This window comes from Bicyclus anynana, chromosome 4, assembly GCF_947172395.1.
Source record: "Bicyclus anynana chromosome 4, ilBicAnyn1.1, whole genome shotgun sequence".
Lineage (NCBI taxonomy): Eukaryota > Metazoa > Arthropoda > Insecta > Lepidoptera > Nymphalidae > Bicyclus > Bicyclus anynana.
This window is the reverse complement of record NC_069086.1, coordinates 11,251,340-11,276,108: the sequence shown is the minus strand read 5'-3', so window position 1 is coordinate 11,276,108 and position 24,769 is coordinate 11,251,340. Positions and strand designations below refer to the sequence as shown.

Below are 24,769 nucleotides of genomic sequence, written 5' to 3'. Positions count from 1 at the left end.
AGCGTCAGAACGAGATAATGAACCACGCAATTTGTAGGACATTGAGGCTGTTAAGTTGTATAACTATTAATTAATCAACAGTAAAAATAACATCTGGGTAGTAATAACTTTTGTTACTCTACCCTCCTCCCAACTTGTATCAATAACGAGGTTATTAAAAGTTGTTACTAACCAGCTGTCTTTTTTACTGTTGCTTAATTAATAGTTATACAATTTTGTTATTAAAATACTTAACACCTAAATATTGTCTACAATGTAGATTTGTGTGTTCAGGATATGTAAAAACTATACGTATATACATAAATATTACAATGTGAGTAAACACAAATTGTGAATGTCTGTGTGTGGAAGCTAGTACTCCATTGCGATGATTTTGTAGGCACGTATGACGTAACATATCTTGGTAGGTATAGTCCAAGCTATTTAACGGTTATAGTATAATACGTCCAACCACGAAGAAATTTGACATTCAGCATTGTAGCGTGACACTGACTGCATCCTAAATTCCTAAGCGAGGTCCAGCACTTACTCGTACCTACTTGACAGTTTAACGTGATTTAACGCCCACATCAAGAAAAAGTTTTTATTATACAAATCACAATTCATGTAGGTACGCTTTATTAAAATACCTAATAATGTTTTGTCCTTCATCATAGTGATAACTCAACACGTACCTACATTAAAATTAACTGCCTGAATGAATGTAGGTATCTACTTAAGCCCATCAGTTTTACAATACTTATCTTGTGAATTCACCTTAAGTATGCATGTAGTAATAATGTTATATTCCAGTTGTAGGTAATCGGTGTTATTCAGGCATGCAGTCGAAAATAACTCAAACTAAGTCTGACCGCACATTGGCTACTATCGAGAACATAAGAGCGTTCTTGAGCCACGTACTTTTTGTAATATTGATAGAAGTATTAGGTAGGTTTAACACCGGAGAGCAAGTTGTCAGCATTAATTAAACAGCCCGTATTGGACCAGCGTAGTGAGCCTAAGCTGCATATTCCATCCTATATGGAAAGAGGCCTGGACCCTCCAGTGGGCCTTTAAAAATAGGCTGATAATGATGTGCTAGGGTTTTTTCCTAGGTTGGGCTTAGCCCCCGATAAATGTATATTATTAGTATTTTAATATAATTCCATATCGGTAGCCCAGAATCCTAGGGTGGGCACAGGTCCATTCTAGGGTAGGCATGCCTTTCCCCTCTATACACGCCAATGATGATGTGGAAGCTAAGCATGCAGGTACCTACGGCAGAAAAACCGTTGCGTTACTTTTATAGAATAGGTTCCTTTCTTTATAAGTAACGTCACGGATTACATAATAGAAGATACGAGGTAACGCAATTAAAAATGCTCAAAATGTTACCTATTTTTGGTTTTTTAGAGTAATACATCTTTGAAGTCGGTTAAATATTTTTGTGAAAAAGATTTTATTTCTGTTTTAATGAGTTCTAGATCAACATATGTTTTCTGTGCCTAGATTAATGGCCACAGTTTGGGTAATTTCGTTTACTCACCTGGAAGAATATCTACTCTTTCAAACGAAAAATTTTACAAAATTTATTAAGAAATGACGATGTTATGAAATAACAAACATACAAAGACGAAAAACGTGCGGCGAATTGAGAACCTCCTCCTTATTTTGAAATCGGTTAATAAATAGATATTTATGCAAATAGTCACATCCTTTTGTTAGCACCACAGGCTTCTTAGATAACTTCTACAAGTAGGAAGATAACTAATGGCGAAACTGAAGTGGGTACTTGTATCTCACTAATTTCAACAGCATGGGCTCAGATTAGTTATCTAATTAGGTGATCGATTCATACATTACCTATGTCCCTGTGTCACTATTTAAATGAGCACCAGTGGTGCACTCATCATTTAAACGTGCGAACAGTGTAGCACTGTACATATTTACTGTAATATTATTTTTTATTTGTTTAGTATTTATTAGTAATCACAATGGTGATAAAGCGCGCTTTTATTTTATTAGTTTTTGTAGTTTTTTCAAACGCAGCTCCTGTTGACAAATTTAAACATTACGGTAGGTACCTGTCTACTTATTTTTTTTTTTTTATTTCAACATCACTCGAATGGTAGTCCATTGACCTATATTGATGATGACAGTTTTTTAAATTGTATTTATTAGTAACTAGCTGGCGCCGCGCGATTTCACCCGCGTGGTTCCCGTTCACGTAGGAATATGGAGATAATATATAGCCTATAGTCTTCCTCGATAAATGGGCTATCTAACACTGAAAAAAATTTTCAAATCGGATCAGTAGTTCCTGAGATTAGCGCGTTCAAACAAACAAACTCTTCAGCTTTATAATATTAGTATAGATAGGATATCTGCGATCATTACTTCCAGATCTACAGGGACTTATTTATGTAAAGGGTCATATTTGCGGCGCTGCCACGGATCCCTGAAAAACGCCCTATACAAAATGGCACGAATTAATGACGTTGATGGTTAGATTTGTATGAGCGTTCAAACAAAATTACAAATATCTTTGTTATTGGTGCGTTTATGTTTATAGTTCATTTATTGTAAAATGTCACGTTTAATGTATTGAAGCTAAAAATGTATGAATACCTAAGGTTACGTACAAACCTACCTAATACATGTAATTAAACAAAGCACAGGATACTTTTAACAAAACCAATAGATGTACTAGGTACTTACTTTTCCGGATGAAGATAGTTTTTCGTTCATCTTGATTTTCACTTATTTTTCCGGTTAAATTCACGTGCCTAAATAGTTTTTCCTTTATTCTGATTATCATCAGAGAAATTGTCTTTTCTAAGAGTGCATCGTGAGTTGGTTATCAAAATATGTGTCGTTTAATATTTATTAAATTACATTAATCATCTAGGTCATCATCATCATATCAGCCGATGGACGTCCACTGCAGGACATAGGCCTTATGTAGGGACTTCCAATCATCAAGATACTGAGCCACCTGCATCCTTTGTAGATGGACCAACAAATCATCTAGGTAACTCGACTATTTTTTTATAGCGTAACTAATAATATAAAGAGCACAATTAGTTATAGGTTTCTAATCAAATTACCATTAAATAAATAATAATTAGGTAGGTATTCGCGGCATAATGATGTATGGAATGGATACCTTGCGACTATTGCATTGCTTATGTTAGCCTCTCACAATCCAATTAGTGCACTTGCCTGCAGCGCTAATGGCAAAACATCACATCCGATAAAATTGATCGTGCGTAAGACTTATGTTAGCCTCCCACAATCCAATAAGTCAACGTGCTTGCAGCGCTTACGGCAGGACATCACATCCGATAAAACTGATCGTACGTTGGTCGCGATCTTCATGGATGTTCGACCGTTAACGCTGCAGGCACATGGACTTATTGAAGTGAGTGTGATTGTGAGTGTTAGCATTACAGTAATTCCTAAAAGATTGTAGTACGAATAGGTACCTAATCGTGAGCTTTTTTCCTTAGATATCTTTAGTGTGGACCCAGAACTAGGAGAACACTTCGAAGGTGACATATTACTCAGTCCATATCAAAAGCTAGCCATTGAGACTGATACGGATCTCTCTGAGCGCAATGGCCTTATATCCAGTACAAAGAGATGGCCTAATCGGACAGTTGTGTATCATATTGTGCAGGATGACTTCGGTGAGTACCTAATTTTTTTTTACAGAATACTTGTCATATCTATTTTTTCATAAGACCAATATTCCCATTGCTCTACAACTAGTCGAGTAAGACTGTATTAGGAGTGGTTACGATAATAGACCAAGGGGGCGGGGATCGAACCACCATCCCTCTGTGATGATGATGATGATGTGATTGAGCTAATGAGGTTTCAAATATTATGAAATAAATAAATAAATATACTCAAACAATACACATCACTATCTAGCCCCAAAGTAAGCATACAGAGTAGCTTGTGTTATGGGTGCTAAGATAATTGATATTATAATATTAATATACAATTATATACTACATATACATACTTATATAATGTACAATTACACACAGTCACTGGAAAACACCTATGCACATCACACAAATATTTTCCAGTTGTGGGAATCGAACCCACGGCCGTGGATGCAGAAAGCAGGGTCACTACCCACTGCGCCACGCGGCGGTCAAATATTGACTATATACTATATACTTAGTATACTTTTTTTTAACTAGTTTACTGGTGAGTATTCGACATAAGTACCTAACTTAATAAGGGTCTCTGGTCAGTTGTGGTCATTAGGATATTAGGTAAAGATAAGGTGCCTTAAATCGTCGAGCTACTTTGTCTAATCCACAGAACGAAAAACGCTAAATGCCTAGCGCTTTACCGTTTACTTCTTAAATCTAATCGAAGGTGTACCTTAGGGTGGGATGTACTAACCATTACTTTTTATGACATGCACTTTTAACAAGTCGACTAAGACAAAAATTTTAATAAGATCATTTTTTCAATGTCAATTCGATGATGGGAACGTGTTTAAATAATAATGAACAGAGATGTACAAAATGGTTTTAAAAAAGCATTTAAATACAAAATGCAAAATACTTTTGAGATTTACTATTTCAAATGCAAAATACTAAATAGGTTTGCGTTTGGTATTTTAAATGCTAAATGCAAAATAGGTATTTTCAAAATACTTTTTCAAAATAAAATACCTTTTGACCAAATCACAGATAATTTGTATTTATCATGAGAAATAGAGACACAATGCCGAGCCGAACAAAAACGTTCGTCATAATGTTCGTCGTTTTCGTGTGACATTGTCACTCGTCAAGACTAAAGGCGCGCACTTTGACCAACGAAGAAAAAAATAAAAAACCAGCCAAGCGCGTGTCGGGCCACGCGCAGAGTAGAGTTCCGTAGATTAAATGAGCAGTTTAATTCCTTATATAATGCACAAAAATACCGATAACGGTGCCCCATATCATACGATAGAAGATAAAAATTCACTATAATTAAACTTTGCATGTAGGAAAGAACCCCAAAAACACTTTTTTTTCGAATTTTCTTTTTACTACTTTATAGTCCTAATTAATATGCATGCATATCCATACCAAATTACAGCTTTCTGGTTATCTTATTTTATTAACAGCTTTACCTTTTTAATTAACTCATAATTTATTTTTATTTAATAATTTTAACCTAAAAAAATATTATTCAAGATTTTATTATTTGTTTACATTTTAATTTATAAACGTCATTCGTTCATTTCGTTTTGTTTGACTGTTAATATTGGCTAAACTTAATCACAAAGTATTTTGCATTTTGAAATGAATATTAAAAATACAAAATACATCTAGAAAGGTATTTCAAATAAAATACAAAATGCTTTTTACTAAAAAGCATTTAAATGCAAAATACAAAATAGGTATTTTGCATTTTGTATTTGCATTTTAAATAGAAGTATTTCAAATAAATCACATCTCTGATAATGAATAACGTAGTAGCAGTAGAAAAATTTAAACTTTCATTACGTGCAACAAGTACTTATTCAAAAATAATTAACAAGTATAAAATCAACGTTTAAGCAATTTTTCAGCACATAGTACGACTAAATTGCACTGAAGGTAGTAGTTTTTGTATTTTGTACAAAAAACAATATAACGTAAAAACCGTAAGTAATATTTCGGCTTACATATATTGCGTTATGTCGTAATATTTACGAGACGCCCTGTAGGTATATGTACCAAAATAATTTTAAATAATTGTGTATTACTGAAACAACTATATAGCACTGTTTATATTTTTGTCAGACGAAGAACAACTACAGATGATTAAAGATGCAATGAATGACATTGCAAACAAGTCGTGTATCAAATTTCGACCGAAAGAGAAAGACGAGCATGCTGTTACTATTCAGGTAACATTTTTTAAAGGTAAAAAATTGAAATAAGTAAGTACACGTATCCTGTATTTTTTATTATTAAACACAACGACGAAAATGCTTTCGCAAAATGAGAAACTATCGAAGTGTTGGAGATTTCTGAGAGGCGTAAGCTGAATAAAGGACATGGCCGATTTTTGTATGAGTTACTAATTTCAATTTACACAAATGATATTTGGTATTTTATGATGCTAATAATTGGTATATTAAATTACTATAAATATTAAACTCGCAGAAGTTGTCATTACAACAGACTAGACTTAAACATGTCATGTTTATTTCGCGCGAAACGTCCGCTCCTATGTAGGGGAAGGTGAGGTATAATGATCCCCTTAAGGGAAAAACTCAACTGTGGCTAAAGTGTAAGGCAAAATCGCAAGATTTCTATTGTTGAAGGTAGTGAATTTACTTCACTTTGTAACTGCTTACTTATTTTTTATTATTTAATTAGTATTCTTTTGTATTAGAGTTTCTTGCAAAAGTTAAGTAAAGGATCATTTTATACACACCTATGTATAAAATGATCCCTGGGGTAGGGGTAAAATAATCCCAGGGATCATTTTATACCTCAAGTTGATAAATATCAACGAAATAAAACAGCTGTTTAATTTAGTCATAATTATGTATTGTGCATAACAATTTCAGTATGTAAGCAAGTTACACAAAACTTTTGCAGTCTTCTAGTTTCATTAGAGATCTTCTTTTTGTAATTATCTACTACTCAATCAACAAAACTAAACATTAAACATTGCAACGAACTTTAAAAAGGTTTAAACAATCAACAAAGTCAAGCAATAAGTTAACAAATAAACCTAGTCAAGCAATAAGTATAAACTTTTCTTCTGAATAAAAAAAACAAATAGGCTTATTTCTATCAAAGGTTTTTTTATCAATGTCATAAATCAATAGAAAAATCAACTCTATTAAAAAATAATAATTTTCTTGTCAAGAATTTAGAAATAGACCTATAGCCTTAATTTTTTTTCACATTATGAAATTGATTACTAGAAAGGCAAATATCGCAAGTAAAGTCGCCTTCATCGTCACTATCTATTCCCGCACAAGCTTCATGTCCCCATTTAAGACACACAACACACCTAATCCACCCTGTGCCTTTGTTGTCTTTGGAGTAGCTTTCAGTACAGAAGAGGCATTCGGTATCACTCTCCTCTTCTGAAGAATCTGATCTATTTTGCTTTTTTTTGCCTTTTCCCTTTCCGCTTCTTTTTCCTTTCCCGACTCCTTTTCCTTTCCCACCTTTCACACATTTAAATTTATCGTTCTGTTTGTTGGTTACCGTTTTTTTAATTTTTATTTGTTCTATAGCCGTTTTCTTTTTGACTTCCTCTTCAAGATACTTTTTATAGGGTGTGCTGCTTTTTAACGGAGCCTACAGCTATTTTATTTTTTCCTTTGGCTCTTCTTTTTAATGCCATCACAGGGACCTTAAACTCTCTACTTGCGGTTTTGTAAGGTTTTGTAATCTAATGCCTTTTGCATTTGTTCTTCATGTCAATTTTGGCGATTAGTTTTGCGGATATAAATTCTCGGCATGATCTATAAAAACAAAAAATACTAATGGGGTAAAATGATTCTAGGGATCATTTTAAACACGCAGAAAGGGATCATTTCGCCCCAAACATTGAATTCCAAAATATTGATCAAAACATTAACCTTCAAATGCCGCGTACGGCGATCAAATATCTTAAATATTAGCTAACTGCTATTAATACCCGTAAATAAAACAACATTTCAATAAATACGAACATGTAAAAAGTAATGAAAGTCCAAAAACAGGCTTACCTTAGATCAGAGCCACACTTTTTAATTATTTTTTGATAAAATCACGCCAAGCGCTTGCACCGCCATGACACTTGGGGAGACAACTGGCAGAGGCTCGGGAAACATGTTTCATGCTCATTTGGATAGATGGCACTAGTTATCTTTGATTTACGGAGGGGGATCATTTGACCTCCAGGGATCGTATTACCTCACCTTCCCCTACTATGTTGCATTGCAAAATGGTGAACCGCGCTGGCTCGCTGGCCGCTGACTGTCGTAGGCTCGTCTTCCAAATAATGACGAGCTCTAGGTATTGCAAGATTTATAAGTAACAATAATTATTTATTTATAGTATAAATAAATAATTATTCTGATAGTAAAGCACTTATGACGCTTCACAATATCATGTTGAGAATTATTACGGTAACCTGACATGGATTAAGTAATAGTAGGCCACATTTTTATCGAATTATTCAGAATCGTACACCGAGAAAAATATCCACCGCTGAAAATGTGACCTAATAAAACCACTAAAATGTATATACAAAATAGGCCTGAAGTTCTGATCTGGTGGTAGATAGGTGTATTAGTAGTGGCTAATTATTGAGACGACGAGACGTATCCCCAAGCGATTTAGCGGTGTAGTACGTTACCTACCTGTAGATCTCTATGTGGCAAAAAAAAGGTAGGTACATCTTCGTTTATTATTATCTATAAAGCCTACCTACAAATAATTGTTACATGTTTAGCAGTACAGTGCTAAAATACCTATGAGCTTGTTTAAATCACATTATTTTTTTAAAAGGTTTTTAGTGCTTCATTATTATCAAGAATATGGTTGCTCTCTATATAACCAGACGTATAAACATATAAAAAAATTGATGTGTATGTAGTTATTTACACGATACTACACCTAAGTCCTTTAGGCATGGTATGGATTTTATTTTGATTACTAGCTGACGCCGCGCGGTTTAACCCGCCTGGTTCCCGTTCCCGTAAGAATACGGGGATTATATATATGCCATAGCCTTCCTCGATAAATGGGCTATTTAACACTGAAAGAATTTTTCAAATCGGACCAGTAGTTCTTAAAATTAGCGCGAGTATACTTTGGACAGAAGCATTGGATGTGGACGAATTCATATTGCAATCTTTTTATTTTTAAATAAAAACTGAGAAGTTCAGAGAGGTTAAGAATTATGTGTTAATTCATCTTTCTATTTTTATTATATAAATACACTAGCTAAGTACGTGTAAACGCAATGTCATTTTTCGGCCATGTCCTTTATATTACCAATAACTAAAAATTAAACTTAGGTAAATAGGTACCTATATTATAACTAAATATCTGATTATGGTAGGTACCAATTACATAACTGTTTTATATTAATGACTAGCGGACGCCCGCGACTTCGTCCGCGTGAAACCCTACTACTACCCCTACCCTACCCTACCCCTACCCTACCCCTACTCTACCCTACCCCTACCCTACCCCTACCCTACCCCTACCCTACCACGCGACGGCGAAGGAAGCTTAAAAAATTAAGTAACTTCTCCCGTTTTCTCAACATTTCCTTCACTGCTCTGCTCCTATTGATCATAGCGTGATGAAAAGTATACTATAACATGCCCAGGAGTATGAAGAATAATTGTACCAAGTTTTGTTAAAATCCGTCGAGTAGTTTTTGTTTCTATAAAGAACATACAGACAGACAGACAGACACACAAACATTATACTGATTGCATTTTTGGCATCAGTATCGACCACTAATCACCCCCTGATAGTTATTTTGGAAATATATTTCATGTACAGAATTGACCTCTTTACAGATTTATTATAAGTATAGATTGTAACTTATTTCGTGGTTGTTCATTATTTAAACGGGTACATACCACGATAAAACGACGAGATTTTTAATGTCGATATTTCGACCCAGTTGCATGGATCGTGGTCACGACGGGACTGAAGTTGCGAGATGCGAAGTTTACATCAGCTGTTAGGGGCAGAATCGATCTACCCTCTTTCTATATTTGCTAATGTTTTTATATTTGCTAAATACAATTAATTTGGATAAAAAGTATTTTAATTTAAAACAAATTTGGAGATGTGGTATCTTGCTGTTGTAGACGTTACAGGTCAAGAAAGTGAACTAACAACTTTCAAATGTACCAAATTTTTGCTATTTTGACATTACATACATTGAAGATATTTTGAAAAATTTTCCCGGGGGATATATAATCGATACTGAAAGTAAAAGTTTTTTTATTTTTTTATTTTTTGTCTGTCTGTCAGTCTCTCCGTGTTTTTTTGTTATTCGGGCATCACGCTGAAAATACTGAATGAGTTCAAATAAAACTAAAAAATACGAAATATAATGTGATTCAAAAATATTTAAAGTTCAACCCCTAAAGTGGTGAAATAGGGCTTGAAAGTTTACATTGATTTCCACGCGGACGAAGTCGCGGGCGTCCACTAGTTAAAGATAAGTTTATAATGTTAATTTTTGTTATAGGGGTCAGAATGTGGTTGCTTTTCGAGCGTAGGCCTACAAAATGAAGGGCATAAAGAAGGTGACGAAGAACCGCAGCTGTTAAATCTGTCTTCGAACTGCTTCAAAAAATATGGCACTATTGTACATGAAATACTCCACACCCTCGGCTTCTACCATATGCAGAGCACGTATGATAGAGATGAATTTGTCAAAATTGTTTGGGAGAACATTGAACCAGGTATGTGTAGTTTCCATAATATGTAGTACTAGCAAACGCCCGCGACTTCGTTCGCGTGGAATTCCGTTTTTCACAAATCCCGCGGGAACCATGGATTTTTTTGGGATAAAAAGTAGCCTATGTGTTAATCCAGAGTAAAATCTATTTCTATTCCAAATTTCAACCAAATCTCTTCAGTAGCCGCAGCGTAAAAGAGGAACAAACATACTTACACACTTACACACAAACTTTCGCCTTTATAATATTAGTATGATAAGATGAAGCCATCGGGTTGAATTGACCATCTGATAGGACCCCTAATGTTGTTGGCTAGGTGACTAGAATCACTCGACGTTTACCAAACCTGGCTTATCAAAAGCCTAAGACTCATAGTATATGTGTTCGTATTCTCGTATTACCAAGTATTTTTTTTTTATTCTTTACAAGTTAGCCCTTGACTACAATCTCACCTGATGGTAAGTGATGATGCAGTCTAAGATGGAAGTGGGCTAACTTGTTAATAGGAGAATAAAAATCCACACCCCTTTCGATTTCTACACGGCATCGTACCGGAATGCTAAATCGCTTGGCGGTACGTCTTTGCCGGTAGGGTGGTAACTAGCCACGGCCTAAGCCTCCCACCAGCCAGATCTGGACTAATTAAGAAAATCTCAATCTGCCCAGCCGGGGATCGAACTCAGGACCTCCGTTTTGTAAATCCACCGCGCATACCACTGCGCCACGGAGGCCGTCGAAAAGGTGACTAGACTAGGTGACTAGAATCACTCGACGTTGACGAAAACCTGGCTTATCAAAAGCCTAAGTCTCAGAGTATAATATACCAAAAACACATAATAATATGTGTTTTTCAAGTAATTTAATGTATGCCTTATTTTGCCAACAGGAAAGGAGCATAATTTTAAAAAATATACGGTCAATACAGTTACTGACTTCGGTGTGTCGTACGATTATGGTAGCGTAATGCATTATCCAGAAAAAGCTTTTAGCAACAATGGCAATAAAACCATAATTCCGTTACAGGTAAATATCATTTTGTAATCCGTACGGATCAATTATTTAAATATTGCTTAAATTGAACGAAGAAATTCGTATAATTACACAATTATAATCAACTGAAAAATGAACTATAAGTAGAGCCTATGCTCTACTTATAGTTCATTTTTCAGTTTTTAGAAAACGACAGTTTTCATTTTAGTTTTGTGGTACAACATCATCAATGTGCCTAAATTATTTGTTGTCCACTTATTTCGACACAGACTTCGAAAAAAAGGAGGAGGTTCTGAATTCGAAGCGTATTTTTTCATGTGGTAACAAACCTCATAAATTTGTCATTTGTTAACGAATTTAGAACATTATTATTTTTTTGTTTGAAAGTGTATACCTACATCCTGATTGGTTTTGGTCCCATTTATTTTTTACGAAAATAACTAATAATGAGTAGTTATCTAGGTACTGTTTACTAATAAAAAGATTTAGATATAGTAAAAGTTATATAAACGAGCGAAGAAAGTAATGTATATGAAGATATTTTTACAGGAGAACGTGGAAATTGGACAGAGAGAAGGCATGTCTGAAAGCGATGTTATTAAACTGAACAGAATGTACTGCGAAGAATCCGGAGAACCAATAAGTTACATAACAGATACATTAAAAGAAAAATAAGGCCAACACATGCAACGATTAATAAAAAAGTTTCTTAACGCACATGTCTATTGTAATAACCAATGTTGTCATTTGCAATAAAACATTCGTTTCAGTGTTCTATTCTTCCTGCTATAACTTAGTTTCATTATTAGTTAAGCACCTATTACAACAAAACATGCACAACTAGGTTAAAAGAAATGCGTCATTAATTCAAAATTAAGTCCTAAAACAGATTTTCCTTAAGTACGATTAACTTGCGTATTTAGTCGATGATAACTTCTATTGGTCCTTGATATTCACGTAAATATTAGGACCACAGTTTAATAGTGATTATAAGTAAGTAATATGCAATCTTATTGCTAACGGAGATCTTCGATATAATTATTTTCGATTTTCATTGGACAGGGCCTAAAGATCAATGCTACCGGCTTAACATTTCAATTTAGACTTTTGTCTAGTAAAGATCGTTTAACTTTTAAATCCTCCTCTGTCTGGGCCGAGTGAGGTTTTTTTAATAGGTCCAGGTCTGGCTTGTGGGAGGCTTCGGCCGCGGTTATTTACCACCCTACCGACAAATACATACCGCCAAACGATTTAGTGTAGAAACCGAAAGGGGTGTGGATTTTCATCTTCCTCCTAACAAGTTAGACTGCTTCCATCTTAGATTTCAATATCACTTACCATCTGGTGCGATTGTAGTCAAGGGCTAATTTGTAAAGAATAAAAAGTTAGGTAGGTATATACATATACTTAGGTACTTATGTCTCCACAGGTCACCTATACTACAGCCTTTCTTGATCAGTACTGTTTACCGACACAAAAATTAGAAATGAAGGTAGAAAACGCATGTCATTACATAACTTATTTATTTTAAATTATGTATGGTTTGTTTATAAAATGTTATATAAAATATATTAACCATATCTTTTTCTGAGGTTAAGGAGGTTCTATGTTTATAACCTATAGACATTTAGGTATTATAATCTCCTCCTTTTTGGTTTAGCAATAAGAGGCACTTTAGTTCTTAAAAATTCAAAATCGATAATATGCTTGGGTGGATAATGGCCTTTGCGTAATCACAACCGCAGGCAATGAATAGTTTCATAAAATGTGAATATTTATGCAACCTTCCAATGGTTTCGAAGAGATTGTGTACACAGTGTTGTGTTCGATTTTTTCACATTGCCAACTTGAGGTGAAAGCGTAACGGACATCGATACAATTACTTTGGTGAACACATTAAGTACTAATTTATAGGAACATAAAAAATATAAAATTAATAAAATATTAATACTCCTGACCCTGTTGTATTGAGTTATCGACATGCCGAGAGAGAATTTGTTTGTTTACTTGACTTTGACATTCCTCCTGATATTCATAAATCATCATCATCCATCATCATCATATCAGCCGATGGACATCCACTACAGGACCTTGTGCCTTTTGTAGGGACTTCCAAACATCACAATACTGAGCCACCTGCATCCAGCGAATCCCTGCAACTCCCTTGATGTCGTCAGTCCACCTGGTGGGGGGTCGGCCAACACTGCGCTTACTAGTGCGGGGTCGCCATTCCAGCACTTTGGGACCCCAACATCCATCGGCTCTTCGAACTATGTGCCCCGCCCATTGCCACTTCAGCTTCGCAACTCGTTGAGCTATGTCGGTGACTTTGGTTCTTCTGCGGATCTCCTCATTTCTGATTGGATCACGCAGAGATACTCCTAGTCCTAACATAGCTCGTTCCATAGTCGAGAAGCATTTCTAAAATAATTCGATATAATATATTACTGAAACAACATTTATCTAGGTACTGTTTATATTTTTGACAGACGAAGAACAACTACGGATAATTAGTTATGGAATGAATGACATTGCAAACCGGACCTGTATCACATTTCGACCGAGAGTGAATGATGAGCATGTTACTATTCAGGTAACATTTTTAAAGGTATAAAATAAAAATATACAAACCTCGGTAGCCAGTATTTTTTACCTTTTTTTTATACACAGCGACGAAAAACCAAATAAAATACTGAGTGGCGTAGATATTCTGAATATCTGATTTATTCAGAATATCATACTTGTTATAGCTATAAATACTTGTTATAGCTAATAATCCGATTTCGGTAGGTACCTCCAACAAAAACATAACTGTTTTTGAATCAGCTGAATACAATTAATTTGGATAAAAAGTATTATAATATAAAACAAGTTTTGAGACGCTATATCCTGCTGTTGAGCCGCGACAGGTCACGAAAGTGAACTAACAACTTTCCTATGTACCTACCTATTTATTTATTTATTTATGTAAAACGAAATCGTTCATTTATATTCCGGAATGCAATAAGGGTCTGCCAAAGCGCATTTATTGGTTAAGTCCACTAGCTGTTGACACTAAACACTAAACTTCCATTTTCATAAAAACATGTTTTTTGTTCCTGACCTATTTGCATTATAATTTTTTAATAACTTCAATTTCCACTTAGGTTTTTTAGATGGTCGACTATTAATCTTTAAATAGCAATTGCTACTTAGTTTTCCTTGTAATTTCATTACACTATACTTTCGTGAGTTAGCTCTTAAAATATATATGTACCTAACGAAAAGTATTGGCAGAAGACCCTTCATATCTTTTAACAATCTATCCACACAATAAGATAAACGAATAAAAAAAATTCGTCCCCACTTTACGTGAAGGGGATGTACCCCCTGTAATGTAAAAATATTTTTCAGTATTTTATTTTTAAGATTATTTTCACATTTTAAAAGTACATATTCATGCTAAATTACAGCTCTCTAGTAGTCTCTACGCTAAACCGCGGACGGACGGACGGACAGACAGTCGGACATGGCAAAACCCTAAAAATGGAGCAAAATAGTCATGCAATGGTCAAGTCATATGCAAAGGAGGAGGAAGGCCGAAACAGAGATGGACGGACGAAATAAGACAGGTGATAGGGGGAACTGGGCAAAATCTGCAACGGATCGAGAATTGTGAAAAAGCTTGCAGGAAGCCTTTGTCGTAAAGGACAATCAGACAAGCTCTCAATAAAGGCTTTTATTATAATTAAATAGGCGTTACGGAAATGGGGATGATGAGTATGTTTGAATATATTGATTTTTATGATACATTCGGGTAAATAAGGTCAATATTAACTAATTTATACATAAAAAGCAAAGATTGTCTGGATATTTGCAAAATAAATAAGATTATAAAATTTAAAAATCTATTAAATTTTTTTTATCGTAATTAGATAAAAATTCATACTTAGCTTCCTTAGGTACATTAAATGTGACATTTTTTAATATGTGAACTATAAACATAAACGCACAAATAACAAAGATATTAGTAATTTTGTTTGAACGCACATACAAATCTCACGTCACGTCACGACGTCATTAGTTCGTGCCATTTTGTATGGGGCGTTTTTCAGGGAACCGCGGCAGCGCCGCAAATCTGACCCTTTAAATCCTTGTAGCTCCGAAAGTAATGATCGCAGATACCCTGTTCCTTTTACAAAATTGCTTTACTATTAGCATACTCTTAATTTATATACAATTCAAAAACTATCATCATCCCTATTACACAAGGTGTCTGGTAAGGAACCTATAAAGCCGTCAACCAGGCATTATGGAGAAGTAATACATACCTATAAAAAAATACGAGCTTCCTAGTCAGAATCCTGAGGAAGATTCTTTTTAATGGTCTACGGGCAGCATAAAGAATTTAGTCAGAACTTTATACAGATATTGTGATACCCACTTGTTTTTCGCTTTTCAGTTCATTAAGCAGTTGGGTTTTTGTTTTTATAATTATATTTTTTATTTAAGCCCGAAAAAGCTTTTTCTTTTCTTTTTAAGGTAAAGACATGATAATATACACACATCAATTACGTTGTGTAACCCCTAGCTATTCGCGTGTTTCTCGTTAACATAACACCTTTCGTTTGTAAGGAATTTTATGGTCACGATATAATTGTTAATGTAAGTAATTAATATCAATAACCGTACCTACTGGTTTATACTATCAAGATTCTGAGATAATAAAAGTTATATAAACGGGTGAAGAACGTACCGTACGAAAATGTATAAGAAAAACTTATTGTTATTTCTACAGGCGAACGTCGAAATTGGGCAGAGAAGAGGCTTGTCTAGAAGGGATATCATGAAACTGAATAGAATGTACTGCAGAACTCCAGTACTGAACAATAAACTTGGTAATGTGATAAAGTCGAACAATACAATCACTTCGAAACCATTGGAAGGTGGCACTAATATTCACAACTAGCTGACGCCGCGCGGTTTCACCCGCGTGGTTCCCGTTTCCGTAAGAATACGGGGATAATATATAGCCTATAGCCTTCCTCGATAAATGGGCTATCTAACACTGAAATAATTTTTCAAATCGGACCAGTAGTTCCTGAGATTAGCGCGTTCAATCAAACGAACAAACAAACTAACAAACTCTTCAGTTTTATAATATTGAACTATTCATTGGCTGCGGTTCTGATTACGTAAAGCCCGTAAAGCCGGTACTAACCTAAACAGCTACAGTATCATACAAAAAATAAAAGTAACAATAAATATTTTCTAATATATCAGAAAATAAATATTTTTTAATTATAAGTATTTTTTACTGTCGTATAAGTTATCAATTTAACGGGAGAGAATTTTCGGCCGTTTTTTATAATTCAATTAGGTATTCAGTAAAAATTATACGCCGAATTAACCCCTTGACCAGCATTGTAGGTCCAAACCAAGCTAACATTTTACTCCGTAACTGTTACTAAGAAGTCAAAGTTCAAAGTCACTGGCACCAGTTCCAGTCCTCCAGACGTCATGCCTGGATAGTCACGCACAAAGCAGCTAAGGATACAACCGGTCGTCGGAAACTAGATGCCCTTAGCAATCTTCCCCTATCAGCCTAGTCTTAAGTAAATTACATTGCTTTGCTCGTTTTTTTTCTCGGTCGTTTCTGGTGCTCCTTTAAACAGGATGCCCTGAGCAATTGCTTATATAGCTTATAGGCTAATCTAGTACAGAGCACACTCGCTAGCAATATCAGTTCTCACAACATGATGTCCTGTATCGTCAACCTGAGGCGTAGCTGTGTGACGTAACTTTAATTTCACCAGAATTCAAACCAAATTCAATACATTATTTAAAATTAAAATCGAAATTGAGCGATCCTAGTAGGTAGGTAGGGTTGAACAACGATCAGTTTTTGACGGCCTCCATGGCGCAGTGGTATGCGCAATGGATTTACAAGTCTGAGATCCTGGGTTCGATCCCCGGCAGGGCCGAATGAGGTTTTCTTAATTGATCCAGGTCTGACTGGTGGTAGGCTTCGGTCGGGCCTACCACCCTACTGGCAAAGACGTGCCGCCCAGCGTTCCGGCACGATGTCGTGCAGAAACCGAAAGGGGCGTGGATTTCCATTCAACTCATAACGAGGAAGCCCGTTTCCATCTTAGATTGCATAATCACATACCATCAAGTGAGATTGCAGTTAAGGGCTGTAAAGAAATAAAAAAAAAATACATTAACTTTTAGTAAGTAGAAGGTACCCATTTTTCTTTTGTAGTAAGTTATTAGTACCAATTTTTTTATTATTATTAATAAGAGTATCTACCAATAATTCTAGAAGGGGAGGTACGCGCAGCCTGCGTACGCGCTGTCGCAAGTCGACCCAACAGTAGTACGCCAACGACTTGTGAAATGGTCGTATCTAACACTATATTAATTCCCGACCCGCCTCGGTGGGTTTTGTTCGGCAAAAACTACGCGACGTAGCGCGAAAAGTTTCAATCGCTAACACGGTGTAGTTTTACCAAAACAGTGCAATGTGGCTCTAACTTTTAGTGACACGCTTACAAGATTAGTTTGAACAGTTTCTAGACAACAATATTTAAATGTATTTATTTTTCTGTTTCACTTATTAATATTAACAAGAATTGTAAATATGAAGTGGCCTAGTTACATAGTTATATGCCATGTGTGTGTGTTTAAGTGTTTGGCGATGTCGCTAAGCGAATTAGAGGACTTTAGCAATTTTCTCAGACAAACATCTCAGTTGGATCAAAATGTAAAAAGTAAGTTGTACCTAATCCCTATATTTAACAGATTTTTGTAATTGATTTCTAAAATGTAGTTAATATATAAATGTAAAAAGTAAGTCGTACCTTGATAAGTACCTAATACTTATATTTAACTGATTTTTCTAATTGACTCCTAAAATGTAGTTAATATACAAATGTAAAATCAAAATGTAAAAAGTAAGTCGTACCTTGATAAGTACTTAATACTTATATTTAACTGATTTTTGTAATTGACTTCTAAAATGTAGTTAATATATAAATGTTAAATTAAAATGTAAAAAGTAAATCGTACCTTGATAAGTACCTAATACTTATATTTAACTGATTTTTGTAATTGACTTCTAAAATGTAGTTAATATATAAATGTTAAATTAAAATGTAAAAAGTAAATCGTACCTTGATAAGTACTTAATACTTATATTTAACAGATTTTTGTAATTGACTTCTAAAATGTGGTTAATATATAAATGTTAAATCAAAATGTAAAAAGTAAATCGCACCTTGATAAGTACCTAATACTTATATTTAACTGATTTTTCTAATTGACTTCTAAAATGTAGTTAATATATAAATGTAAAATCAAAATGTAAAAAGTAAGTCGTACCTTGATAAGTACCTAATGCCATTCATTAACTGATTTTTGTAATTGACTTCTAAAATGTAGTTAATATATAAATGTAAAACCAAAATAGTATGTCGTATCTGCCTTGATAAATATATACCTCATGTATAACTATTTGTAAGTTTTTTGTAATTAACTGAAAAATGTAAATGTTTACTGAGATTTTAATTTCTTCAAAGGCAACATACCAAGTGACGAATTCGATGAAGACGAGCCTATATTGGATAATGCTTGGGAAACAAGCGGAAAATTTGAGGGAGACCTGATTTTAAATGAGAGACAAAGAAGAATGATTCTTACTAACGTAGCTGAGGGATTGGCACGCAATGGACTGACCGACAGTACCAAACGCTGGCCTAACAATGAGGTTGTTTACTTTATACAACCGGACCATTTTAGTAAGTACCTATACTATACCGATAAAATCTTTTTAACAAAAAAAAAATCAAACGCACCGCTTTCGAAGTGATCAGTAGGTAGCACTTACGATGTTATTTTTAGCTTTGTAGTTTATTTTTGTTATTTTGAAATTTGTTGAATTTTTTTAATTTTCTGTTTTTAGACTAGACACACTAGCACAGTGAACGAAAGCGCCACATTACGTGCAATTTCGCTATTTTCATTTTAACACGAAATTACTGAACCTAATTTCATGAAAATTAAATAACACCAATCTGGAAGTATATTCCTTCAAACAAGAAAAGAATTTTCAGAATTGCGAAGTTATGAGGTTACAAACTTTAAAAAATACGTTTCTAATTGAGAATTTAAAAAGCTCTTTGTTTTTGTTTTTTTTAGCCAGATAAATAGTTAAAAAAATTGAAACTAAAATTTTAGGCTCATTTTAGAAAATTGTATCTCTGAATAATTGAAGAGATTGAGAACTTTTTTTTAGTTCGTTTTGAAATATGTATATTCTATTTTAAATCATTCTTCATTTTTCAAATTTCTTTCGTGTTACTGTTACATTCCTATATGTTACATCACCACAAAATGTAGTTTCACTACATAGTAATCGTTTAGCGTGCAAATAGGTTCACCTAGTTACAGCAACCGTGTCTTACAGACTCTATTGTTGTATTGTTGCGACGAAATACGTAAAAAGCTGCATTTTATGAGTTTACAAAGAGTATATTTTTTTTGCAGATAGTGCTCAAATAGAAGCAATCCAAACAGGCATAGCTGATTTAGCCCGCGTCTCTTGCGTCAAATTTAGACCCTACGTAAAAGGTGATAAAGATGCCGTAGTAATTCAGGTAAGATTGCACAGTATGGTTGCATCATCAACAAAAAGTAATCTTTCATTAAAATATCCAATTAACTTTTAATATTTTCTTATTTATAAAGGTATAGATAGATTAACTTTTTGTCACGTATTTTGAGAAAGAATACGATAAGAAACGTATGCTAACTTAACCTAATTGATGCCTAATACGAATCATGCCAAAGTGGAATGGTGACAAGTAATCTGCATTTCCGCGTCGGACTGCCTCGCTAATCCATTGCGCAAAAATGATCCAGCCCTTCTGTCATCAGCCGAGGCAACTAGCCGCAAAACAATACAATCATCATCGTCATCATCACATCAGCCGATGAACGTCCACTGCAGGACATGGGCCTTTTATAGGGACTTCCAAACATCACGATACTGAGCCGCCTGCATCCAGCGAATCCCCGTGGCTCGCTTGACTCGCTTGAAACAATACAATACTGTTACTGAATTAGATTTGTGAAATCAGAAATATGACCCCTGCCTTTGAGCTGCCCTCTAAATTTAAAATATTAAATTTAAAGGGTAATCCGTCCGAGGCATGCACTTACAACTTTTTAAATATGTGCATTTCTAATAAAGTAGTAGTCATGTGTCTTATACGGTGAAGGAAAAAGATCGCGAGGAAACTTGCATACCTGAATTTTTTTCAATTCTCTACCAGTGGAATTCAAAGACGATGTGAGGGCGCCCCAGGGGATCGTTCACCCTCTGATTGTGGAATGTACCTAAACTCTTTGCGTTTGCGAATTTCACCACCAGGAGACCATTTACCCGCGGCGAATGATCTCCTGGGGGTGCCCCTGCAACGTCTATGAATTCCAGTTTACAAAGAAAGCTACTCTGGTTAGGTGGACTGCCTAACCCCTCTTATTCTGATAGGAGACTCGTATTCAACAGTGAGCCGAATATGGGGAAAATGATGATGATGGATGATGATGATGAAATCATAAATTTGTAGAACGAGTACATATCTATACAGAGCTATTGTGTTTCGAAAATTGACAGTATTATCTCTACTTTTAATAGGGCAGCAGACGTGGATGTTTTTCACAAGTCGGTTACCAAGGAGGCTACCAAGTCCTGAACCTCTCTCGTCGCCACCCCGTAGGACGCGGCTGTTTTCGGCGTGGAACTGTGGTTCATGAGCTGTTACATACACTTGGCTTCTACCACATGCAGAGCAGTCCCGATAGAGACGATTACATTGACGTCTTGTGGGATAATATTATTAAACGTGAGTAGTTAAGTATGACACAATCTTTACAACGTCGTAAAGAACGCTAAAATCACTCACTCATCGCGTTCGGGGTGATGTCCTGCCGCCGCGCCCCTACGTAACCGGTGATACCTAAAATTTAAAATTTTAATTGCAACGAATGCATTTAAAATAAACATCACAATGCACAAAAATTCAACAAAGCTATGTTTTGTTTCAATGTAATGCCGTAAAATATTAAATTATTGCAGAGAAATTTGAAAAATTTGGATCGTACTAACACTGCTATTAGGAATTAGGTAACGGTGTTAGTAATCCACCACTATCTACTGTGATCTGAATACTAAATGTCTAGTGCTCTATCGAATACCTATAGGCTTATATGTTTTACGAGTATAACAATGGAGGATGTTGTGCTGCATATTATTATAACGATTTTATATTACACTTAAAGTAGGTACCTATAGGTCGACAGACTTAAACATAGTACGATATTACATAAATTGGAAAGTGACCAAGATTTTATTGACTACAAATTCAAGACACTTTAGGAGATTGATAAAAATATTAAAATTCATATATTTTATTTATTATAAATAACTAATGTATTTTATGTAAGAAATTAAACATCACGTGCTTTAAACGGTGAAGAAAAATAAATCGTGAGAATTTTCTTAATTTAACCTGCCAATCTTCATTGGGCCAGCGTAGTGGATTATTAGCCTAATCCCTCGCATTCTGAGAGGAAACTCGTGCTCAACATTGAGCCGAATATGGTTTGATAATGATGTTGGTGATGATTTAAAAAATGGATTTTTATTTTTTACTGCAAAAAATTGATAATCGTTGTTTAAATCCAGGGTCCAATAGGTACCTATACGTTTAACAAAGAGAACAAATTAATAAGCAGGACTCCGTTCAGTGATAAAATACAGAGTAAATATTTTCCTTAAATCACTAGATAAATAAACACATAGTACTAATACTACCTTAATATAAATATACTTTACAATAATTTTAAATATTCATTTTTATTACAGCTGCACGACACAATTTCCGGAAATATAATACTTTAGTTGTTTCGGATTTTGGTGTGGGTTACGACTATGACAGTGTCCTGCATTACAGCCGCAAAGCTTTCTCTTCGAATGGCCAAGATACTTTAATACCAAAAAAGGTAATTTACCGGAATACAAGAAATCCGCGGGAGATAATACTAGTCAGAACGTAACTTATATCTGTTGTATTTGTTTCAGCTTGGTGCGGAAATTGGACAAAGGATAGGTCTCTCAGAAAAAGACGTCCTAAAACTTAACAAAATGTACTGCGATGCAGATTCAAATCTTTTGTTTGAAGACAGTAGTGAAACCCCAAAGAAGTCACTGACAATGAAGGCTGCAGAATCTAAGCCATTTATAGGTATTGGTTTAGGATACCAACAAGGTAAAATTGTGGTCATACGATTACCCAGGCCAGAAATGAGACAAGACTTACCTCAATTTCCTCTATTTAATTATTTTAGTAAAACGACGGAAGAACTGCCGCCGGCGTTTATTCAAGAGTATGGAGTTAAAAAAGAAGTGAACCCAGACTATTATGTACATGATTCTTCAGATGAGAACGAGTATGCAAAATCCAACCCACCAGAAAAATTCCATAATGAAGATCTAAGAGCAATAAAACCAACCAAAGAAGAAAACAGAAATGCAGTAGAAAATACAGAAGAATACGATTTAACAGAAGACTTAATCCGTATTTTATCGGACATAGAGAAATCACAAGGCTATCCAATCCCACCTCCCGAAGAAGGCGACAACAGCGATCCGAGAATGCGTTTGCTTAAGGAATCTGAAGAAAAGAAATTTAATTCGTTTTTAGTTTCCCCTTTAATTAATGATAATATAAAACAATTGAACAGTTATGTTATTAACGCTCCGCTATCGGGAGAACTTAAACAAAAACCAGAAAATGGAAAACAAATAAACCAGGGGGACACTGATGAAAGGGTCTTCTTTCCTTTAGGAATAAAACTTATAGATCAAAACATACCCGATAAGAATATATGGTATCAAAAAGATAACGCAGAACATAAACAAGTTAGTGATCATGGTACCATTTTTTATTACCCCCTGAATGAGCAACTTAACTATTCGTATTTTGATAAAGAAGTTCCTAAATTAGAAAAATGGTACAATAGTAATCATTTAAAACAAGAATCTTACAGAGATAGAAGGCCATCTACACCAGAATACTATAGATAAAATTGAACTTAATAATTATAACTTATTTTATTGTAACTATTAGTTTTAGAATAATTTATTTTTAAGTAGTAAATTGAGTTATGCGGAGAACCGTCTTTTATTTTACTTAGTATTTTTTCCATTATGTCTTATTAATGTGATCCACATGTGCTCTTTAGTACAAAAAACGTTCTCCGTCTCCTATAAAAATAGTTGAGGTGTCATTCGATATTGATATCTGACTGGTAACTTTCCTAGCGACATGTCCGAGTTTCAGCGGCCGGCGGAACCCCATTTTCAGCGCAATATTAAGAACTTTCCTTTTCTTTTTGAATCTTTTGTCGAATTGGAAATATCAAAAATAGTTATAAGTCAAAAACCGAACCCCTTTTTTATTTTTGCTAGCGGACCTTTGATATTTTCAAAAACTATCTAAGTACATTCAATTCCGAATCGAATGACACCCATTCTATTTATATTCATATCTAGGATTACTTCCTGGGGTGGGCCCACATATTACTGAATCGACACTGAATGAAAAAAAAAAATCATCACTCAAACATTTCGTTAACAATATTTGTGGACGCAAACTACTCTGATATGACTCTACTTATTTTATTATTTTTTCTTTGTATCTAAGGTAGATATCCGAAGGTCTTAATATATTTTTCAAAATCTTTATTAAATCTTTTTTTTATTATAAGTTGTTATTATTTGATATTTTAAATGATATTTTGTGTAAAATTATTAGTATTTCCGCGTCCATCATAGAATTTCAAATCGGTAGCCCAGTATCACGGGTGGGCACTAGTGACTAGACCATTCTTGGGTGGGCCCGGCCCACCCGCTGTATACGCCTATGATGACACCTCAACCATTTTTATAGGAGACAGAGAACTTTTTTGCATAATATGTGAATTAGACTATAGCAAATAAATTCTATATTATTTTTTGGCAAGGTCACGGGCCATAGGTCCGAAGGTCACAACAAGCACAGATGGATTCTAAAACTTAGTAGATATGATACATAATTGTGAGAAAAATCTTTAGGAACTAAAAACGATATCACAGTATACATACTAGGTATATTAATTTACCTCATTATTATCGGAAGATTAGTCTTCTAAAATCCAGTGTATTCTATTAATTAATAAATATCATGAGGTAGCTTACAGTGAAGTGCGGAGTGCTAGTTGCAATATCTCGTCGATATCGACAGTCTTACTATAATGCAAAGATAGCTAAAGGCGTGTGTT

General features: G+C 34.6%; 2 protein-coding genes and 1 long non-coding RNA gene across 4 annotated transcripts; 2 read left to right on the top strand and 1 right to left on the bottom strand.

Moving 5' to 3' along the window:
• The first annotated feature begins 1,198 nt into the window (after positions 1-1,198).
• Positions 1,199-12,245, top strand: LOC112053625 (zinc metalloproteinase nas-4). The gene is made up of 7 exons (XM_052891592.1): positions 1,199-1,250; positions 2,951-3,010; positions 3,489-3,668; positions 5,775-5,881; positions 10,201-10,417; positions 11,301-11,437; positions 11,954-12,245. Exons 1-7 carry the CDS (start codon positions 1,199-1,201, stop codon positions 12,077-12,079), a joined length of 879 nt encoding a protein of 292 aa, XP_052747552.1. The 3' UTR covers positions 12,080-12,245.
• On the bottom strand, positions 6,509-7,903 carry LOC112057781 (uncharacterized). The gene is made up of 2 exons (XR_002887732.2): positions 7,709-7,903; positions 6,509-7,462 (listed from the first exon to the last, which is right to left on the bottom strand). It is a non-coding gene; the product is annotated as an uncharacterized LOC112057781 (long non-coding RNA).
• A 5,456-nt stretch (positions 12,246-17,701) lies between the features above and the next one.
• LOC112056358 (seminal metalloprotease 1) lies at positions 17,702-23,615 on the top strand. Of its 2 annotated transcripts, XM_052881284.1 has the most exons (7): positions 17,702-18,156; positions 18,964-19,182; positions 19,931-20,040; positions 21,084-21,291; positions 22,314-22,450; positions 22,530-22,716; positions 22,796-23,004. In XM_052881284.1, exons 1-7 carry the CDS (start codon positions 18,027-18,029, stop codon positions 22,855-22,857), a joined length of 1,053 nt encoding a protein of 350 aa, XP_052737244.1. In that variant the 5' UTR covers positions 17,702-18,026; the 3' UTR covers positions 22,858-23,004. The 2 variants fall into 2 exon arrangements, with proteins under 2 accessions (XP_052737244.1, XP_023952547.2); XM_024096779.2 differs by having other exon boundaries at positions 17,703-18,156; positions 22,530-23,615.
• The last annotated feature ends 1,154 nt before the right edge of the window (positions 23,616-24,769 follow it).

Bases quoted from the DNA above. Each gene is read 5' to 3' on its own strand.
- LOC112056358 (XM_024096779.2), top strand. From the start codon at position 18,027: ATGAAGTGGCCTAGTTACATAGTTATATGCCATGTGTGTGTGTTTAAG. The intron at 20,041-21,083 runs GTAAGATTGCAC...TACTTTTAATAG, and splicing joins AAGATGCCGTAGTAATTCAG to GGCAGCAGACGTGGATGTTT. The intron at 21,292-22,313 runs GTGAGTAGTTAA...TTTTTATTACAG, and splicing joins GTGGGATAATATTATTAAAC to CTGCACGACACAATTTCCGG.
- LOC112053625 (XM_052891592.1), top strand. From the start codon at position 1,199: ATGCCTTTCCCCTCTATACACGCCAATGATGATGTGGAAGCTAAGCAT. The intron at 3,669-5,774 runs GTGAGTACCTAA...TATTTTTGTCAG, and splicing joins TATTGTGCAGGATGACTTCG to ACGAAGAACAACTACAGATG. The intron at 5,882-10,200 runs GTAACATTTTTT...TTTTTGTTATAG, and splicing joins AGCATGCTGTTACTATTCAG to GGGTCAGAATGTGGTTGCTT.